The sequence below is a fragment of the Uloborus diversus genome, chromosome 3 (assembly GCF_026930045.1).
Source record: "Uloborus diversus isolate 005 chromosome 3, Udiv.v.3.1, whole genome shotgun sequence".
Lineage (NCBI taxonomy): Eukaryota > Metazoa > Arthropoda > Arachnida > Araneae > Uloboridae > Uloborus > Uloborus diversus.
In genome coordinates, this window is record NC_072733.1 from 181527814 (window position 1) to 181549123 (window position 21310).

The following is a 21310-nucleotide window of genomic DNA, read 5'->3' on the forward strand; positions in this document are numbered from 1 at the left end:
TTCCTCATTAGTATACAATACAAATCATAGAGCAAAAATAAAGTTTCAGACACAAATGATTATCACACCAAAATTGAGTTCTTTTCAGCAATCCCAAAATACAAAAATGACAGATTATATTTATTCCAAAATATATGGAAAAATGGTAAAAATTGGAAATTCTTAAAATCTAGAGTCTCTTCTTTTTTGAAAGATAGGTTTCTCTCAGATTCTAACAATGCATGCAAAAATAATTCATATTCATAACTCAAAGGTGTTATTAACACATTAAAAACATGAAAGAAAAATAATTTGTTTTAACAAAGCTTAGTTTAAAAAAAATTCTGCTATACTTTAATTTTTCAAAAAATAATTTATTAACATTTTAACCTTCTGTGCAGAATGTCTTAAAGGGTACATCTATTTTTTCAAAGCAAAATTTTCATTTTAGCATAATTTAAGACTTACAACACAGCAATAAACATTCGAGTAGCTCTGAAAGGAAATCATGGATTTAGTTACAAAGGATAATAAAACACTAAAGAAAGTATCAACAGGGCCCAATCAAGTCAAAGTGGCGCCCAGGCCCTGGTAAAATTTGATTCCCTACTCTAAGAAATTTGCAGATTTTTAAAGTAATAGTTTCAAAACAGGGAAGAAAGAAATTTAGCACTTTTTAAAGCTCCTAAAATTATGGTGCCCAGGTCCACGGACCCGCAGGACCGTGCCTTAATCAGGCCCTGGTTATCAGTTCATGTACAAGGTTAAAAAGAATTAATGCTCATAATTACAGTAACTCATTCACTTGAAAATTGAAATGTTTACTCTATCTTTAGTAAATAAAAAAGTCCTAGTATCCAATAAAACTAGGCTGAATCTTAAATTACAAAGGAACAGCATTTTATTGTTCATAAAAGAAAAAATAATACCTGGTCCCAGATTGGCATCTAGATAAAGTTGCAACGAAGGATGTCAACATGCACAGGAAAGGAAAAGTGACGATCAGAAACAAAAATATCAGGTTAAAAAGAACCATGAATAAAAGACTAATTAAAAGATAGGTTTAAAAAGGTTATACAAGGTAACACAGTTTAGAATATAAAAACCCACAGAAAAATTGAAAAATTAGTTCATTTTAAATACTTTAGCTTGTTAAAGTTATCTTAACTGCATAGGAGCTAGTTGTTGCAGGGTAGAATCTTTGCATAACATTATTAAATATAAACACTGCAATACAAATTCTATATAAATAAGTAGAATACCCAATTAATTGAAATATATACTAAATGTATATTGAGTTCTTTAAGTGCTTGCCCTAATCAAAAGGTTAAAAAATAAAGCGTAAATAAAAATTTACAAATGCAAAAATATTACCAATTATTTTAAAAATTAAAGAAACATACCCGATTTGTTTTGCTTCTCCAGCTCTAAAGTTACACGAATAAAGGCAGGGAACAGCATATGAAAATAAGGATCACACACAAAATTAGAATATAAATGAAAATGCAGGAATAAAATATACAGGACTACAGTATCTAGTACAAAAGGAGTTTAAAAGTTAGTTGGTTGACTTACATGCGAGGCAGAACTGCGGGAGGGGGAAGCACTCTAAAATATGAACATTTTCCCCTATTTCAGAGCAACCCTTTAAAGCAGATACTATAAGTAAATACTTACATCCAGCTATATTTTTTATCATGGTCTGACAGAAATCAAGACTAATTACAGTAAACGGCAGACTTCACGAAAAGTGGGGGATTGCTGTTATAGGTAAATTTTCCGATAGTCATGAATTAATGCCCATCTTTAAAATGTAACAAACAGAATGTTATTAAAATTTATTCAAAATGAAAGCAACAATAAACAGAAATTATAACAGCGAACCCATTACAAAAATTGCAATCGCAAAAATGAACCCTTGTGCAAAAAAATCAGATGTTTTTTAACATAAAACTGTTCCATTACATTTCAATTTCCTCCCTTTTGTAACATTTACACTCAAAATTAGTGGCAAAACGTTCCTGATTTTTTCGGAAAGTAATGGCTCGATTTATATGCAGGTTTTCAATTTTTACCCAATTTTCCTCCTAAAAGTAGGGGGGGGGGAGTCGACTTATACGCAAGTATATATGGTAGTCGGGACAAATGAAAACATAATTTAGGTTTCAAATTTAGATAATTCCCTTTCATTTAGATCAATTGGGACCAAAAATCATACATGTTGTCCAAAACTACACTCTCCAAAAGAAACTGGGTATGAAAAACTTGACTGGATAACTGTTTGCGAATGAAATCTTTTTCTTTTACCCCAGAGACAAGGAGATAATTAAAACACTATTCATTTTCCAATGAGGTTGATGTAGGTAGATAATTATGCTATACACAATTAGCTTAGAAGTTGAAGTTTTACACCAACAATGCTCAATCTGCAGCTCGTAAGTCACACACAACCTTCTGAATACTCCAAATGCATTCGAAACACATTTAAAAATTATGCGATAACTATATATGAAACACAAAAGTGTAATTTACAAAACATTTGATGTAATAAAATAAAGGATCAGTGAAAAACTGTTATACGTAATTGGGATAAACTAAAATACGTATAATGCAGATTAAGAATGTCATTAAAGGTGAAATTCATAACTAAATGTTTTTAGTAACATACATAACAAAGAAAACTAGTTGAAACCAATTTCTTAGCACGTGTACATCTGTTAGAGGAAATATAAAATGACTCAACTTTTAAGTATTGGAAACTCAATTCAGAATCTTGAATTAGGTTGCCTAATCTCAGTTTTGTTTCAAAAATCACAAGTTTGATAATACGTTTCCATCTATCCCATTTTTTTGACCAGTTCATTTTACTTTTTAGTACTACCCGAAAATGTTTTTCATATAACCCGAGTATTTCATATTTACTAAATATATGTATTAAAATTTTTAATAAATTAAAAAATTAATATTTTAATCTTTTACTCTCCTGTGTTCATTCCGTTTTCACGGGAAACTTTTAGAGTAGGCCATAATTTTTTAAATATGTACTGAAACATCAGATATGTTTACTTGCATATGAAAGAAAAACAGTTGTACAAGTGGCTTAAGAAAAAACCCGTAGGAAGAGAAACCAGCTATCTTTTATGAAAGAAAACTAGAATTAAATCTGAAAATATTTCCAGAGAAAAAAATATTAAATACAACAACAAATAAAAACTCAACTGCACTTTTCTTCTTTAAATTATTTAAATTGCTGTTCTTAGTCGAATGTATTCAAAATGAAAAAATTTGAGCATCAAGAACAGCTGGTTTCAAAATTTAAATACAATCCAGAATGAAAATGATTAAAAAATAACTGACCTTTACTGTATAAAACTGGAATATAATCAGTAGCTAAAGTGGTCTCGCTTTTAAAACCAACAAGCAAAGGGCTTCCACGTCTTAAAGAGAAAACATTTTAAATTTTCTGAATTTTTTTATAATAAACTATGTATTTTTACATTTAAATTTCAGCTAAATATTTCTGAAAGATTTACATGAAACGCATTTGAGAATAAATTAGTTGTACACAAGTAAAGTTACTTTAATGGTTAAAAATAAATTAAATGAACTTTTTAACAATGTATTGTCTTTTGCAAATAAAGAAACACTTGCGGTTATTATAATCTTTCTATATATTGTTCCAAAGACTTGTTATTTTTCCATTAATAAAATTTTACATGATAAATCATTACTCTAAGCTTTAGCATACTTTGACTAAGATGAATAAATTTTAATTCAAATCAGCAAAATAGGGAACAATATTTGGAACAATAAACTATAAAGGGTTACTAGAAACAGAATGTGCACATTTAAGTAGTTGCGTACTTTCAAAAAGCTTAGTATCTATTTTTATGTACCATTTGTAAGTAATAGTTTCTGTTAACCCTGTATACCTTTTTTCTTGAGCAAAATAACAATTTGTGAATATTATACAGGCTACTGATTCAGCACCATTTGTTTCTCTTCATCACTATACACTTTATCTATTCGATAAACAATGCACATTTAAAATAGAAAAGCTAGAGAGCTTCAGGAAAAAAGATAAACTTAAAATTTTATTAGAGTTTACAATAACTATTAAGCAAAATAACAAATAGAGAACAGTCAAGTACATATTACAATCAAAATAGCTGCAGAAGTTAAGATGATTGCACCAGAATATTTTAACAGTGAATTGACCCTTTGTTGTTCAAAGTAAAAGCTTATGACAACTTAGGTTATGCAATAAAAAAAGCTTTAATTTTGTAAGAACATCAATATGAAATTTAGTTTCAAATTAATAACACACCTACAAAACAAATTACAACAATCTAAAGCATTTTTTTGGTGTAAGAACAGAAAATCTCAAGAAAGCTTACAATTACAAAAACTTTTTACAAAATGTTTGAAATTATATCTTTGCTCTAGTTTCTATTTTGAATAACGAATATTAGTTTGGATGGTTAAAAAAGTTATATTTTAATGTCCTGGAATATTATGACACATTAACATAACTATGCAAGATCTAATAAATTGCTTTATTAATCAGCATTGATAGTATAGTGAAATTTAAGGAAAATTTAACAAACCTGATTCAACTAATTTTTAAACTAGACTCCTTTTGAGAAAAAAAAACTTGGGTTTGCAAAGACTTGTAAAGGTAAAGAAAAAAAATACAAGTTTTATAGCAATGGCACAGTAAGGATACTCACCAAGAAAAGGTCATGACACAGACTCTCATTAAAATTTAGATTTTTTTTTAAATTTGGAGATAAACTGTAAGGTATAATGCTCAAATTGTAACACTGAAACTTAAAAACATTAATGCCCAAAGAGAACTGTTGCATTTCACATTGAAATTTCTAAATTATTAACAGATTTATACACTAAACACTCATAAGTAAACAGTATAAAAATACCTTGATGCAACACATTCATTTGGATATTTCGAACTCTTGAAAACCAATGCAAAAGCACCTTCCTAAAAAAAGAAAAACAAATAATTTGAATAAGATATTTTAGTAAGCCACCTGGCAAAAACTAAGCAAGGACAAAGAAAATGTAATGTTCATTATCAACTTCTGCTTAATATTCACAAAATTCTTTGATTAACATTTACTCACCAATTGTTGTATTACTTGTTCAACAAGCTCTCTAAATGAAAGATCAGGATTCAAATTATGAATATGTTGAATCAATTTTGGAATTACTTCAGTATCAGTATCAGATTCAAATTTGAACCCTTGGTTCAACTAAAAAAGAACAAATCTAAAATCATTGATATGCATTTATCAAGAATTTCTATCTTTTAAAAATGGACTACTTCAATGCTGAGAGTGATTTATTTGAGAAGATGAGAAAAGTAACCAAAAATTTTTTTTATTTGCCATTAAAAAATTCCACCCCCCTCCCAATTTACTAAACATTCACTTTTGCCGACAAAAACTTTGAAATTTAATACAACAAGAATATTAAGAAATCTTAAAATATACATAGTTAAAAATTTGTTTTTCAATGCTTTAAATCAATAAAGCTAATTTCTTAATATGTTTAGTTTTTCAAATCTGAAGAAACTTCATGTACAGCACCAATGACAAAATGTTTGGAATCAAAACTTGGATAACATTGATACATCCATCAAAACCTGTTTTGGGGGTAACATGTTCTTATTGAAAGATAAAATATTTCTTGTTGCCAATAGAGAGTAGAAACATTTTACTTTCTACTGTTTGTAAAGAAACAAGCATGCTTTTAAATTGCTACTAAAACATAATTTCATGTTTAAATAAAAGTTAATGTAACTTATTCATGCCATTAACATTAATTATTAACACAGTGGGAGTAAAGAATATGGTGACCAGGTGTCGAATAACAGTAATATTTTTAGTCCCCATTTCTTTTTAATTATCACGTGGCAACCACTAATCTTGGCCTTTATTGTTGTGATAACTATAGGAAAGTGATAACAAATGAGGATATTGTTTTACATTAAAAAATCTGCCTTTTTCTTTTCAATTTATTAATATAATCATACACCTAATTCCTTCTAATGTGCATGCCCAAATATTAGGAGATGTGCAAAAACCAACATATGCCCCTACATGTAGCACATTTCGACATGCTTGAAAAACATTTGGATACAATAAATAAAACAATTTAAAATGGTAACGCCAAATTCTTCAAATTCACATAAATGTGAAAAATTTTTCATTCTCCTAAAACTGCTTGAATAAACTCTTTTCTGCTATTTTCAGAAATTAAAAATTGGATAGGGTAGGAATTTAGATTCCGTAACATACAAAGTGAATTTAAAAAGGCTTCTGATAAATTAGTTGACCGCTCAAAACTTTGTATTGAGTTAAATGAATCCTATTCGGAAATATTAGCTTTAAAAACATTTCACCACTTATTTTATTCCATCACTAAACAGTCCAGTTATTTTTAGATTACACTATGCATAAAAAAGCTATAATTTGAAGATTCAAACTTACCAGGAACTTTTTAATATCAGCATAATTGGTTATGATTCCATTATGCACAACCACAAACTCTGCAAAAAGGAATTCAAATTTTAACAGAAAGAAACAATGCATGAACACATGGATGAGTAAAAATCATAGAAGTTAAATTACACTTGATTATTGAATCCGTTAGGCAGGCCAGTCATTAAGGAGATTAGGAAAGAAAAACTTTTCTCGTATGGCTTTCAGAAAGCATTTAGGTTTGGTTTTGTTTTTTTGGTATGTTGCCTTTGTCTGCAGCAAACTTTGATACGTTAAGCTTGCAGTTAGGACATCTATTTCATGTTTTAAAATTAAAATATTTTTTCACAATACTTCTTAGCTAAAAATATGTGAATGATAAAAGAGGCTTCTTAACAAAGAAAACAAAATGAAATAATCATTCTATACTTAAATCTAGAAATTTGAAAAATAAACCACTTTTTGATTATATAGAGAGCACTACTACCAAGTTCTTTTTAAATAAAAATTGTAATCAAGATGGTATAAAAATCATCGCACATAGATTTATCTTAATGTCAAAAAATTTCTTTAGCATGGTGCAAACATATATACTTATAACTAATTATCTCTTGACTTATTAAACATTAATAAAAATATTAGGTTAAAAACAGTTTATGAAAACAGCTGCAGTTTGGCTATGATCAAAAAATGCTAAAGATATTTTATGTACAATTCAAACAGCATCAGTAGTTTCGATTAGTAAATAGCCAATTAATGCCATTTAGAAAATAACACTTTAAATTTCAATTTTACTCAAACTTAAAACTAATTTATCAGACACTTATCAAAATATTCAATACAGAGTAATTTGAAACATTTGTTGAAAAGATAAGTTTGCAATCTGACTTAATTCATACCATTCGATGGATCTGATCTCTGTGGATGACTGTTGCTGGCACTTGGAGCTCCATGAGTAGCCCAGCGAGTATGTGCAATTCCAACATGTACATCAAACTCTTCATTAAAATCAATCTCTTTAGAACCTGTAATTTAAAAGAAAAATTTAGTCACACAATTTAATCTTAACACATAAAATAAGGAAAAGATGAACATGTAAAGTTATTGAAATGCATTAGAACAATGAAAAAAACTTCAGACTAAGGTTTTTTTACGCCTGAAAGTAAGAATTTTAACACCTTTCATTATGAGAATAAGAAGGATCATAAGAATAAAAAGCTTCAAGGACATCAACATTATATACAAATGTGATGACCAGCAACAGGCTCTAGGTCCAGCTATGCTGGTCCTAATTCATTAGTTCCCAATGAAGATAAATGATTTTTTTAAAAGATTTCTACCCCCTTGTTCATTACAGCCTTTTCTGATTAGCTGTTCCAAGTGCCCACAACCTTACTAAACCAACGAGCTACAATCACTTCAAAATTAACTGACTAGAATTAATAAAAAAATAGATTAAAAACACCAGTTACATAAAACTAAAGAGTTGTCGCACAATTCTATAGAAAAAAATAGTCTATCTTTTTTTCATTTTAAAAAACAGAATATCACCATGAATTGTTAGAATTTTTGGTCGCAAAGATAAGAGTGGGTCAGAGTTTATAATTGTAATTATTGTATTTACTGTTTAAAATTGTATTTACTGTTAATAATTTTTATTATTTTTTATCAAAGAAAATAAACTATGACATTTCTTCAGATCAAGAATGTGGGATATGTTGGTCTACTTTTAGAAAACACATTACAATAATAATTTTACATTTATCAATAAAAAATTTAATTTATTCATTTATATATATATAATTTTCAATTCTTAACACGCCAAAGTTTCTCCTTTTTAACATTGAAAAATGAAATTAATAGTCTTTTTCAGTTGTGTATCTGGGGAGGGACGACATGTCTCTGGGAATATTGCTGCTGCTTAGTTCCCCTTGGTCTTTTATAAGAAATTTATCATGCTAGTTTCATTAAAATAAAAAACAAATTTCTTTTTATAGAAAAAAGAACAGCCCTTCCTCACATTTGCCCAACCACCTGCATGGCCAGTCTAGTCATTTTTACTGGTAACAATATTAATTTTTTTATTTATCTAATTCGTCAAATACAGGCAAACCTTGGTATCTTGAAGCACTTGAGGTCTAGAAACAATTTTCCCTTCCCCTTTATATAAAAACTCCTACCGTAAAATCCCAAAAGTAACCCCCTTATCGATTCTAGTCCTCCCCCCTTTTTTTGTGGAAAGGGAAATCATTTAAAATCCTGAATATACCTCCCCTCTTTCACCTGAAAAAATTTCCGATTACCTTCATTTGCTACTCCTTCAAAAAAAAAAAGATTCTTTACTTGGAAAGCATTTACAGAAGTTTAGTTTCCGCCTCCATATTCTTTTCTAAAAGAAAACTCAATGATTTGAACCAAAAAAAAAAAAATGGTCTCCATGGTTTATTCCTTCCAAAATGTCTAGACTCCTTTTGACGAAAGGGCACCTTTTTTTTGTTCATATGTATTACAAAATAAAATTCATATGATTGTACTGCTTTTTATTCATTTTGGAAGGAGCATTTTTGATCCGACTTGTGAAGATGAAAAATCTTCAACACAACGCCATTTTGAAAATGTTGTGCCATTTTGGAAATGCGTTTCTTACAAAGTAGCGCAAAACTTAAAAGAAACCTTTTTTAAAGGAGAAATAAAGTAACTGAACGAGTTTATGATCAGAAACGTATATTTTACTAAATCAAATAAGAGATTTGTCTGTGTTTATGCTCGCGAAATTTGTAAAGTTCATTTTTCGAAATTACGATCTGCGTAACAAAATTTGCTGCCGTGATTGCAATTTTTGCTTCCATTCTGAAATAAGAACATTAAGATTTTGTTTCTTTTACTGTAACCTTATTACATTCAGTACATGAATTTAAGCCATAAGATTTTGCACTTTAAGTGGGTTTCACCAACTTAAAGTGCAAAATCCTTTCGAAAAAATGGCATCCACATGCAATTTATTACTACTAGAAAATTATAACAGGTTTTATTAATTTCTCACTCTTCATTAATATTAACTCTTATTTACTTATTTAGTCTCTGTACTCGAAAATTAATACTACTAAAAACAATTATTTTGGCTAATTTTTCAAAAAAAATCTCGATTATAACCCTGTCTCTCCGAAATTAACAAGTTTTGTTTTGAAAATAGGGGGGGGGGGGGTACTTTTGGGATTTTACAGTATATATTTTCCATAGTTCTCAAAATTTTATTTTCTCGAAACCCTTGATATGTTGAAATTTTAGCCCAGACGCAAGTTTGAATTGTCATTTCTCTTCGGGAAATTTTGCTTTTCATCCCTTTCCTTGGAAATATTGAGAATAGAGGATCAGGACAAGATGACAGGGAAGTGTGGGTATGAATTGGGAGCTGTAGTTCTTTTTATCTCAGTATTTTCCCCAGGGTTTAGAATCTTTGTGCATTTTTTTCAAACCTGTTCTTATTGAGGACAGGGAGGTCAATTTTTGGTCAGCTTTCAAGCTAAAACAGAAAATGCGTCCTTCATTTCCATCATTCTGCCTTTTTTAACACTTGCAAAATGGCTGCCGAGAAGTTTTTGAATGTGGGAGGGGGGGGGGATATTGGTTAAACATAAAATTTGTTTTTTCATCTAAAACTTAAAAAATCTAAGTTGAAATCTTTGTTCATTTCAAAATCTCATCCTGTACACTTTCGACGACTATAAAATTTCAAATCTAGTAAAATACTGAAGACTTAACTTTAATCGTAATTCAGAGTGATCCTATAGTACATATATAAATGCATATAGCATATGTGTGTAATTATGAGTTACTTGTGTAATTTTTTCAAAACCTCGTTAACTCAAAAACTCAATATCGAATTTTTTTCACGACTCGAGAGACTAAGAGATTGTACTGTATACATACCTGCCAATATCTACTGGGAAAAAATCCAGTAGATGTTTAAGAAATCCAGTGGATGATTACGATAGGTTTTTCTTTGTTATTTAAAGAAAAGGGATTTCTTCTGATCCTGCTTTGTGCAGCCAAATGTTCCTTACATCATATACACAATCAAGAGAAATGATCAAAATCCAGGAATCTCCCGGAAAAACCAGTAGAGTTGGCAGGTATGCTGTATATAAAAAATAACTTACCAAAAATTTCACCCTCGAGCATCTTTACTTTGCCACTTCTACGAATAATCTGAACGCCATTTCCATTTTGATCAGCATCAAAAGCAACACCTGTGAATGCATAAAGATATTTAATATAACAGAAAATAAACCAATAAGTAGAAAATAATAGATTAACATGCGAGAGTACAAACATTATCTCAAATAATCTTAGAATATTTTTTATTTTGAGACCTCTAAAATAGAATATCTTATGCTTATTCTATTATTTTTATACTCGAACTTATTACTAAATTATATTCAATAATAAACACCTGAACTCTGATTTTCAACAAAACTTACAACGCCTAATAGAATTGTAAAAAGTATTAACTTTGAAATTGACAAAGATGCTGCAGTTAAAACTTATTGTGATAAAAAATATTGATTCAATTTGAATACTATTTTTTAATTAATGAAAGGATCTACCAATATAGTGTAAAAATCTGAAATGCAAAACCACCAGTGCTAAGGTGTGGGTTATTATGATGTTGCAGTACTATATTATATTAATTTCAATATCTGACCAATGCAGGGGCGGATCTAGAGGGGGGCCATGGGGGCCATAGCCCCTCCCAAAGCCTTGTGAGTGTAGGAATTTTTTTAAAGAAAAAAAATTATGAGAAGATAACAAAATTTAACACATGTATTTTACTGAAAAAGTATAGGCCTTAACTGGGAGATAAATTATATCCTTATCCTCAAAACAACATTTTTTTTCCAAAATTTGTCTCCATCTTTTACATCATTTCTTGATTCCAACTACAGACGGACGATCTCTAAATGCTGCGGTTCTCAGAGTATACCTATTGTTTACAAGATCAAAGAGAGCCTAAATTTTGTTTTTATGGCTTTAATTTCGAAACTAAGAGGAGAACCCCTTTTCCCATGCCCTTTCACAAATGCCTTGATATGTAGAAAAAAATTGCATTTTAAGTCTTATTTGGAAAAAATGTCAACGGAAACTAGCTTATGCAGCCCTTATCACTTAACTTGCTTAAAAGCAACTTAAATGAATTTTTTCGGGACTTCAATTACAAACGAGTTTTGATAGGACCCCCTCCCTCCCTATCCCTAGTTTATATCGTGATGATAGCTTTAAAAGGAGGTGTTTTGGAGGAGCTCACGAATCTTCCATCCCTTTCTAAAATATGTATAAATAAAGTTAAAAATCGAATTTTTAAAGCCTCAAAGGCAAAATATTTCCAAGAAGGAAGGATTTTAAGCACCTTCACACTTCCTTTAATGTAAGCAAACATTACTAAAGATGCATTTTTAGGCTGGACATCTGAAGAGCTAGAAGAGCACCCTTCCTCTTCTAACTTCTCAATGTATAATGACAGAATATTTTGGTTTCTAAGCTTTATTTTCAAAAAGTATTTTAGTTCCAGCGCCCGTAACCTGACCTTTCTCCGTACATCAAAAATAGACAAAATGCATTTTTATTTTCCTAATTTTCAAAAATTACTTGGAAATTTAAATTTTGAAGCATTTTCGAGGGAGATTCCTTAATCCACCCTCCCACCTACACTGTAAAATTGCTTCATTAAATTTACTAATGCTTTTCCGTAAATTTACTGTACAATTTCCCCTTATAAATAGAAAAGTTCCGTTCTGGATTGATAACGGAACTTTTCATGGAATTACTGGAAATTTTCTTTTACTTTAGCGCACTAACAGAACATGTCCGTATGCGATCGTTAGAGGGAGCCTTTATCCGTGAAAAAACGGAATATCTCCAGCGTAGAAGATTTTTTAAGTATTGAGTGATAGTAACAAATGAGTAAGGGTGGTGAAGCACGTTGTTTATTTCGTGCATGGAGATAGCTGATACTGAACATTTTTCGAACTTTTTCCTCTTCTCCATCAACACCAAATTGTTTTGAACAACAGCAGAGATTACTGCATTAACTGAAACGCTTAGAGCGTTTGTTCGTAGGCTACGGTTAGTTTGTTTATCTTGCAGCAATGGCGGATGCCGTAGCGGTCAGAAATCGCCGAAGACGAAGTTTTTGTATCTTCTCATCCGGGATTGATTGCTGGTAAGTGTTTCCATTTTTACTACAAATAAATACTTTTTGAATTCTCTAACGATGATTGCTGCTTAAAATTAAGTTTTTATCTAGTTTGAACATTTAATTTCCCGTAGATCTTTGTTTAAACATTAAAACATCGTGACAAGTTTTTAAAATTAAAAAACATCTAATAATATTAATAACTTTTGTTTGCTAAGGGGATATTTTACAAAATTGTCTCGAATAACTAGGTAATTGTTAGATGGGACACCATTGAGTCTTGATTGTTTTATTGTTAATGAAGAATATTTTCTGCCTATATGTAAGGTTAATGTAAAGATATTGCTTATTACTTAAAATACTACTGTTTTTTTAATTTTTTTTATTAGTTTATTTTAATTTCTATGAATAACAACTATGTCTGTATAAACTTGCTTCTTGCAATTGATTAGATTTCAATTAACAAGTTGAAGCATCTAGTTTTAGTTAACTACTTGGGTTTTCGATTCTCTCCCCCCCCCCCCTCTCTTTCAAACTTTTAAATGCTTGTTATCTACATTAATGAATATAATAACATAATTTTTTTAGGAAATAAATATAAAAAAAAAGGAACAATCATTAAAAAAAGCATTATTTTGAGAACTTTGAATCATATTATTCTAAGCACTTTAACATTCCAGATGCTGTCCACTTTGAACCCTCTCAGCACTGGAACCTTCCAAAGTGAGCCGGAGAATTTATTGATGGAATGCGGATTCAACTGTGCAACTGAGTGAACAGAACTCCTTGAACAGAAAAGGGAAGTTTGCCGCGAATATGCAAATTGTAAGTATAAAACATGTTGTTTTACATATGCATTAGGGCTGGACGTTGGATTGATACATCGCCAAAAACCAGTGTAAACCCTGCATTGTTAAATCGGTTTCTAATTTCTCTTAACCAATGCATTGGTTCCACACTGACTATGAATCGAAGCGCCAATGTACGGACACCGGTTTACTATTATTGCCGTTGTAATATCTTTGTTTCAAAACGCCACTGGAAGCGACACCCTGATAGGAGGTCACTGTGAATGTCACTGTGAACTACCAAAAGTTTTCTACATCGACAATTTTTTCTTATGATTCTGTTAATTTGGACACTTTACTGCAAAACTGTTTGAAATTTTTAAATAGCGATGTTTAATGTCTCTTCTCATTAGATGCACGTTTGTGTTCATGCTCGTATTTTATCATTCGGTAAAATTCAGAGTATCGCCCGGCAAATTAAAAAATCATCCCTTCCCGAACATTTAAAAGCGGGGTTGTCTCTAAAGAAGTATCATAAGTGAACGAACAACTTTCACTTTTCCCAAAACTTGCAGTAAATGCAATTGCTTTTAAAAACCTTTTTGCAAAAAATATATTGATGAACAAAGTTGATCAGATAATAACTCTACAAAACAAAGCAAAATGAAATCTCAAAATAGGAGCAAAGGTTGTATGCACGAATTTTATTGCTTTGAGTTACCTCTTTCCAAATGCAAGATGATATTGCTTCCACAAGCTTGCATCTGTTTGTATTGAAAAAATAGGTTCATTGTAGTTTCAAAACAGATGACTAATATTTATTGCTACCTTGTACACAGTTTTCTTATTTTTGACAATTTTTTGCTGGTGCTAGAAAGTGTTTGTAGCATTTATATTTTTTCATTTAGAATATATGTATTTTTTAAAATTTAATCAAGCAATTATAAGTGAAATGAAGAAAGAAAAAAAATGTACATTTTGATGCATCATAACATCGTGATGTAAGGTTGGCGATGCATCACAATGTAGAAATCCCTACAATGCCCACCCGTATTTGGAAACATAAATATGCAAGTATAATGAATATAGTATGCATATGCAGGAGTTCGACAAAAAAATGTGAACTCTTGAGAGGTAAAAAGAAATTGTAGGTTACCGACAAATTACATATCCGAGTTAATTAGGAAAATCTTAGCTTCTGAAAGAGTCTTGCTCTAAAACAACTTGTCGACTTTTTTTTTTCTTTCTTTTAGTCACCTCGGTGACCTGTTGGATCCAGTATATTTGTAGATCTGGTGCTTGACCTGTTACTTTGAGATTTTCAATACTGAGGAGCAGTGGCATAGCTACATCAAGTGGTGTGGGTAACTGAATTTTGCGAGGCCTCTGATTGTAACTAAAAATTACATTTGAAGCAAATAAAACCAAATATCACATTTACCGGCTCGGGATATCAATACAAAGCCAATCATATTCTTCGACATCATATTTCAGTGTTTTTATTCATTGATTTATTAAAAGTGCTTGAAGGGAACTTAGATTTGCATGTTGACTGTTGTTGTTGAAAATTCGTTATACATTATTTGTAAATATAACAGGCGAACCAAAAGACCTTTTTAATTTTTTTATAATGGGGAAAGCCGTGCGAATACCACTATTAACTGAATAAAATATTTCATTTTCCACTTTGCTCCATAAAAAAAGTTGAAAATTTCCACTTTTTTTTTTTGAAATTGCAAATTTACTGCCAAAATTAAAAAATACAGTTTCAATGTTAGTTTTATTTTAAATAGAATGTTCTTTCTTTACGTACTATAATTTTCAAAATAAATTTCTAATTTTTTCATTTTGAAAAAGCTCAGTCATCTTAACTATTTCACTTTGCCCCACATTGCCCTACTCAGCACAAATGGTTGGCTGTTTATCAGTTACTAGATTACTATGAATTATGACGACAAAATTTACAGATATGAAAATTTTCTGCTTTAAGTCTAACAAAAGTAATTTTTAATTATTGCAGTGTAATCTAGTTTTAACGACATAGCTGCTTTAGCAAATAAAACTAATAAAGCAGACAGCCTATCCTAACCCAACACACTTCACAATTTGTTCTAAAATGCAGAATATCTGTAAACCGAATTCAATGATAATTTAAAGAGTAACTGATGTTAAACAGAAGTCTTTCCGCTTGTGGAAGGATATACTTTTAAGTTTAAAAACCCGATTGACCCCGAGAAATAAAGCCTAACAATATTTTACTGTTTTAAAAATAAATTTTTTATGAAAAAAAAAGTTTCCATGAAAAGTTTTTCAGGTGTATAATAATCAGTCAGAATCGGATTAATATAATTTTTACAGTTTTATGTGGGGAGGGGTTAAGGAGACCAAACTAAGAAGGCGTAACCTTGGCTCTCGTTGACCTGAGTTGAACTATAACATATACACTGAAAAAAATAATTCTGCACCAGCTGCAATTTTATACGATTTTGTGGAATTGTGCATTATTGCATCCTTCCAAATAAATGCGAAAGGAGATTGAAAGCACAGTACAAGGACAAATCATAAACATAAAAAAATAATGTTTTTTTTGTGGGGGGGGGGGAGAGAATATAGTAGAAAAACATCCAGGTATAACTCCGTGATATTTATTGTGATTCACAAATTCATGATTCCTTTCCTAACAGTTCTTTTGAAGTTTTTGAATAATATTCTCGAAACAATTCTTATAACCTGCTAAATTATTATTTTTTCATGGATAAGTTTTGTTTTGTTTCTTGAGAGTCAAGTAATGATGTTCGGAACAAAAATTGAGTTAGCAAATAGCCTTACTATAGTTAGGGCAAACCTAACCTGGAAGCATTGTGAAAGCTAAGCATATCCGAAGCTCAGTATTACTTGGCTGCAGGGTTAGGTTCGCCCCAACTATAGCTAGGCAAGAATTAGAAGAGATCGAGAATTGTTTTTGAGCTATTGGCTGGCACGTTCAATTCTAACATATAAACTACTCCACACTGCCACTTTTAAAATTGAAAGTATTAATTTAAAAATTGTTGCAAAAAAAAATATATGGGTGTTTACAAATTAACTGTTTCTGAAATAAGATGCCTAATTTCTCTCCAAATTTCGACAGTGCTGTTGACTACTTTTTTTGCTTGCTGTCAGCGTATTACCTCATTGTCAAGAAAAATAATGTCAAATATCTTACCGTAGGTAATTAATGTTTTCATCTGCATGTTTATGGCATGACACTTGGTAATTTATTCAATAAAATGTTCATGTGTTAAAAATTTTTGATATCATGCATTAATACTTTTATTCTTGTAATTTAGGTTTGTGACATTAATTGTGAAAAATTGGAATCGTCCAAAGATGGCCCAGTTGTACCTATCAATCTTATTTAATCTCTATATATGAGTGCAGAAATAAAAATGGTACTGATGATGACAGCAAAGCAAACTATTAATTCGACATTGGCACAAGCAAAAAATTTTAAAAATTGTGTAGCACAAGATCTGCAATAAATGATTTTGTACTTGTAATAAATGTTTTGTTTTAGTGAAAACAATATTAACTATGCACAATTGATAAATTTCAATAATTTTGATAAATTTAAATTTTGTGGCAGTTATTGTTAAATAAAACATCGCACAGTTAATTACAGGAACTTTTTTTTGTCGGGGGGAGGGGGAGAGGAGGGTATTTTTGTGAAGATTTTTCTTTTTTAAATCAAACAGTTGGTATGATTTGCGTTTATTTCATATGTTTTGCAATTGTTTGTTGATAAAAGATTTTAATACAATAAAATGCAAAGCAAATACATTCCCAGATGGCTGTTATATCTTCCCTCTGTACTTTCAAAAGAGAAAGATGCATAGTTTCTGCATAGTAAAAATGTGTTTCTTCACTTTTAGGAAGTTTCACAATTTTTTGAAAGTTAAGGAAGAAATTTGTGCAAATGCTCTAATAAAACTGCTTTTCTTTTTCTTTCTTTTTTTTTGCTGTTTTTCAAAAAAAAAAAAAAAAAAAAGAAAAAGAAAAAATATATGGGCTTTTAAAATCTCCAAATGTTAATTCATTATGCTTTAATTGCCCAGCTATATTTTCAAAATAAAGTTTTTTAAACTGAAAATATACGTGCATAAAACGGAAAATATTTATATTATAAACTGAAAACATCAGTTCATGAAACTGAAAATATCTACGTTAAAAACTGAAAACATCAGTTCATAAAACGGAAAATATTCCGATTGAGAACGGAAAATAGCAGTTTTAAAACTGAAAGTGTCCGTGATAAAAACTGAAAGTGTCAGTATGAAAAAACGGAAACCATCCGTGAAAAAAACGGGAAAACAATACTTCTGTAAAAAACGGAAAATTGTCGGCAACTCTGCTGCCAGTACATTTTCCGTTTTTTGAGGGAATTTTAAAATACAGTGTAATGTCTCGATACCCCGAAAATCGAGTTTATAAACTTCATTTTAATAAAATTTCTCGGGAGTTATTAGGGCCCAATTTCCCAACAGGCAGAGTAAGCAGCTGCCTAGGGTGACAAACATTTGAGGGGTGGCAAATTTACTATTATAATATACATTTTTCGAATTAAATTTTTATTTTTGAAAGTAAAATATTAGCATTCTTTCGTTTTCCACAGAGAATTTTTTCTTGTAATCTAATAATGATTACTTTCGCACATCTTATGAAAATCAAATGTTTTTCAATCATGGTATTTGCCGAATCGTCAGCAAAATTTGCCGATTAAAAAATTTTGTGGGAGATCACTGTGATCATTTCATCTGGGCGCCTCAGAATGTGAATCGCCATCATTTCTTCGTAAGTTTGACAGTTTGAATCTGGGGAATACTTTTATACGTTTTTTTGAGTCAAGGATATTTTGCTTCTTTTTTTGGGGGGGGGGGGGACGGCAGATTTCAAATTTGCCTAGGGGCGGCATGGAGCTAAATTCGGCCCTGGGGAGTTTGTTCAAAAATTTCGGATGGCCCCTCTCAAAACAATCTGCTGGATCCGCCACTGGACCAATGAAGTTTAAACTGTTAAGACCCTACATTCTTAAAAGCTATTTCTGTAAGGGATCATTCACAAATGAAGTGATTTTTCTAGGGGAGAGGTTCATGCTATTGTGAAAAATGCAGAGATAGTAACAAAAATATCACATTTTGGTTTAAATAATAAACCCTTTTATAACAACGTTTATGTAATATAGTATGACATGTGAAAAGGCAAGAGGAGGGGTAAGGTGAACTGTGATACAGTCGAACTCTTATAGTGAGCCCTGTTTTAACGAGAAAATCCGAAAGATTTGGTAGGTACAGCGTTAAGTCTATGGAAAACAAAATTCTTAACAAGCAAACCCGGCTTAAAGCGAGCAATATTTTTTTTATTCGTAAAATCTGGTTTTCCTCCTCAAAAAAGACTTACTTTATTTTCAAGAATACCCGCCACACCCAGTGTAAGCGCCGCATTGTAATATATTCTCGAAGAAAAAAATTTTTAATGTATGCGCCGCACCTTCCATAAGTGCGTTCAACATTAAACTTAAAAGCACAATCAATAGTACAGAAAGCTGGATAAAATTTAAATTTTTTTTTATTGCTCATTAGTATTTTTAAAAGGCCTCATTTTGCACCTTTTGACTTCGGCATCCCCTGATTGGCCATCACTTTCGATGGTTAATTTATCTGATTACCAACAACAAACTTATCTTTCGTCAATGCTAAACTTTAACAGCAAGACTCCAATTGCTTTTGTCTTGATTACCTTAAACTTAAAGGCTGCAGTATAACTTTTCAATCACTTTGGAGCCATTTCAAAAGTAACTCTGAAAAAATTACGTAATAAAAAATAAGCCAAGAACGCACAAATGACAGCAAAAGATGCAACGTGACGATATGAGTGAATAGTAAAGTTAGAGCTAGGAGATAAGTCTCCAATTAGGTTGCCTGACTCGGCATCCCACTTTTATGAGGGGGTAGTAAATTCCTTTTATAAAACTGGACATCCATCCCCCTCCCATACTAGTACTTGTGCAGTCTCCTCTCACTGACCCCTTCGCTCTGACATAAGGCTTGCTCGCCCACGTGGATCAGAGTTTCTCTCCTCTGTGAAACATGCGCAATCACAGACTCTCCTTCCCTCCCCCTCTTTGCTTTACTTGTCGCCCAAGGTCGAAGGATTTTACAAAATGAAAAGAAACTGAATGGTGCCAGCCATTAGCAACATTTAATTTTTTTTAAACTTGAAAATAAAAAAGTATCCACCTTACTCGCAATTTTTTAAAACTTTTTCTCTTGTATGTGCTGTGGCATTTATTCCTGAAAATATAGTATTCTAGTTTTGGAAAAATTCCATTAACATTTTGAATTCGACCGAAAGTTAGAGATATGACACAGATCATGAAAACAAGTGATGACACTGCCTTTTTTAAATTTGTGAAGTAGAACATTAAAAATTATATATGTTGAAGAGAATGCTATCATTTCCGAAATATACATATACTTCGGAGATATTGTAGCTGAAAATCAAGGAAAAAACAGACCAAACTAACAAATGTTAAGAAATTGAAGTTAAATAGCCCTCAACATACTTGACTTCTAAAGTGCAAAAAAACTTTAAACTATTTTGAAGACACTGATTAAAATGGCTATGTTTTTCGAACCCCACGTTCCTCGAACACAATAACAAGAAAGAGGCAATAAGAGAGTGATTTAAAATACCAAGGTATTTATTTTTAGGGATAAATACCTAAGGTATATACCCTGGTGAATACTCAAAAGGGATATTTCAAAAATTTATATTCAACTAAAATACTTTTCTGTATGTATTCCACTATGTATAAATACAAGGTCTATTCCAGAAGTAATGCAATTTCTTTTTAAAGTAATTTATTGAACAGATTTGCACAAACACTTAAAGTTCTACAAAGTAATGTCCTTTGGTTTCTCTGCCATGACTGGTAAGTGCTGGAATACACCTTGTATAACCAGGGCCCGATCAAGACAAACTGGTGCCCAAGTCCTGAGTAAAAATTGGTGCCCCCCTCCCCCCCCATGAGAAAATCAGCACAATTTCAAAGTCAATGTTTTATACTAGAAACCTAATACACTAGAAACCTACACATTACTACAGAAACCTGGGATTTGAATACCAAACACTTGATAGTCACCATACTAATCATAGTTAAAATTGCCTTACCTTAAGCAGAAAATGAATTTAAAAAACAATTTAAAACTGCAAAAATAATTCAGGCCCTGTGTATAACCAACCATATACAAAATAAATTTTTTCCTTAAAAATTATATTTTGATCACATATTTAAAGAATCATTATGTCAAACAACTTAGCAATCTAAATGATATTAAATGTGTTGGTTATGCCTAATCAATGTTGATAGCCAAATTTCAGATATAAAAAGCCGTTCTACAAAAAGTAAAAAGCTTAACTGTTTACAAAAAAAAGCAAACTTCTCCAATTATGACATTGAAAAGAAAGATTCTTTGGTTCTCGATATGTTTCTTTCATAATTTCATCAAGTCTTTCAATAAAAATTATAAACTGTAATACCGTTCACTTTTTGCATTTTTGTAAAATATGGAGTTTTTGGGTATTTACCCAGGCCTTGGGTAAATACTCAAAAAATATTTACCAACCCGCTGGGTATTTACCCTATACACTTGGTACTGTACAGAAATATAAAAATAACAAAGCAAGTATGTATAAATTTATAATTTTTTTCAAGAACCAATTTTTTTTTAAGAGCACTCTGTTATAAAGCACTTTGTGTCAACGAGCGATCTTCAGAACAGCAATTCCAGATCACAAGTTTTAGATTGCAA

The 21310-nt window shown here is 30.8% G+C and overlaps 1 protein-coding gene across 2 annotated transcripts in view; it reads right to left on the reverse strand.

Moving 5' to 3' along the window:
* The window catches only part of LOC129218426 (glutamine--fructose-6-phosphate aminotransferase [isomerizing] 2-like), a 47016-nt gene that overhangs the window by 22165 nt on the left and 3541 nt on the right, over positions 1-21310 (reverse strand). The window contains exons 3-10 of one of the 2 annotated variants that reach the window (XM_054852682.1): positions 10640-10729; positions 7379-7504; positions 6489-6547; positions 5121-5249; positions 4917-4978; positions 3337-3416; positions 1383-1406; positions 909-926 (exon numbers count right to left, since the gene is read on the reverse strand). In XM_054852682.1, coding sequence (XP_054708657.1) covers positions 909-926; positions 1383-1406; positions 3337-3416; positions 4917-4978; positions 5121-5249; positions 6489-6547; positions 7379-7504; positions 10640-10729 — 588 coding nt within the window. The remainder of the gene's footprint in view (positions 1-908; positions 927-1382; positions 1407-3336; positions 3417-4916; positions 4979-5120; positions 5250-6488; positions 6548-7378; positions 7505-10639; positions 10730-21310) is intronic. The other variant, XM_054852683.1, reaches the window with a different exon arrangement.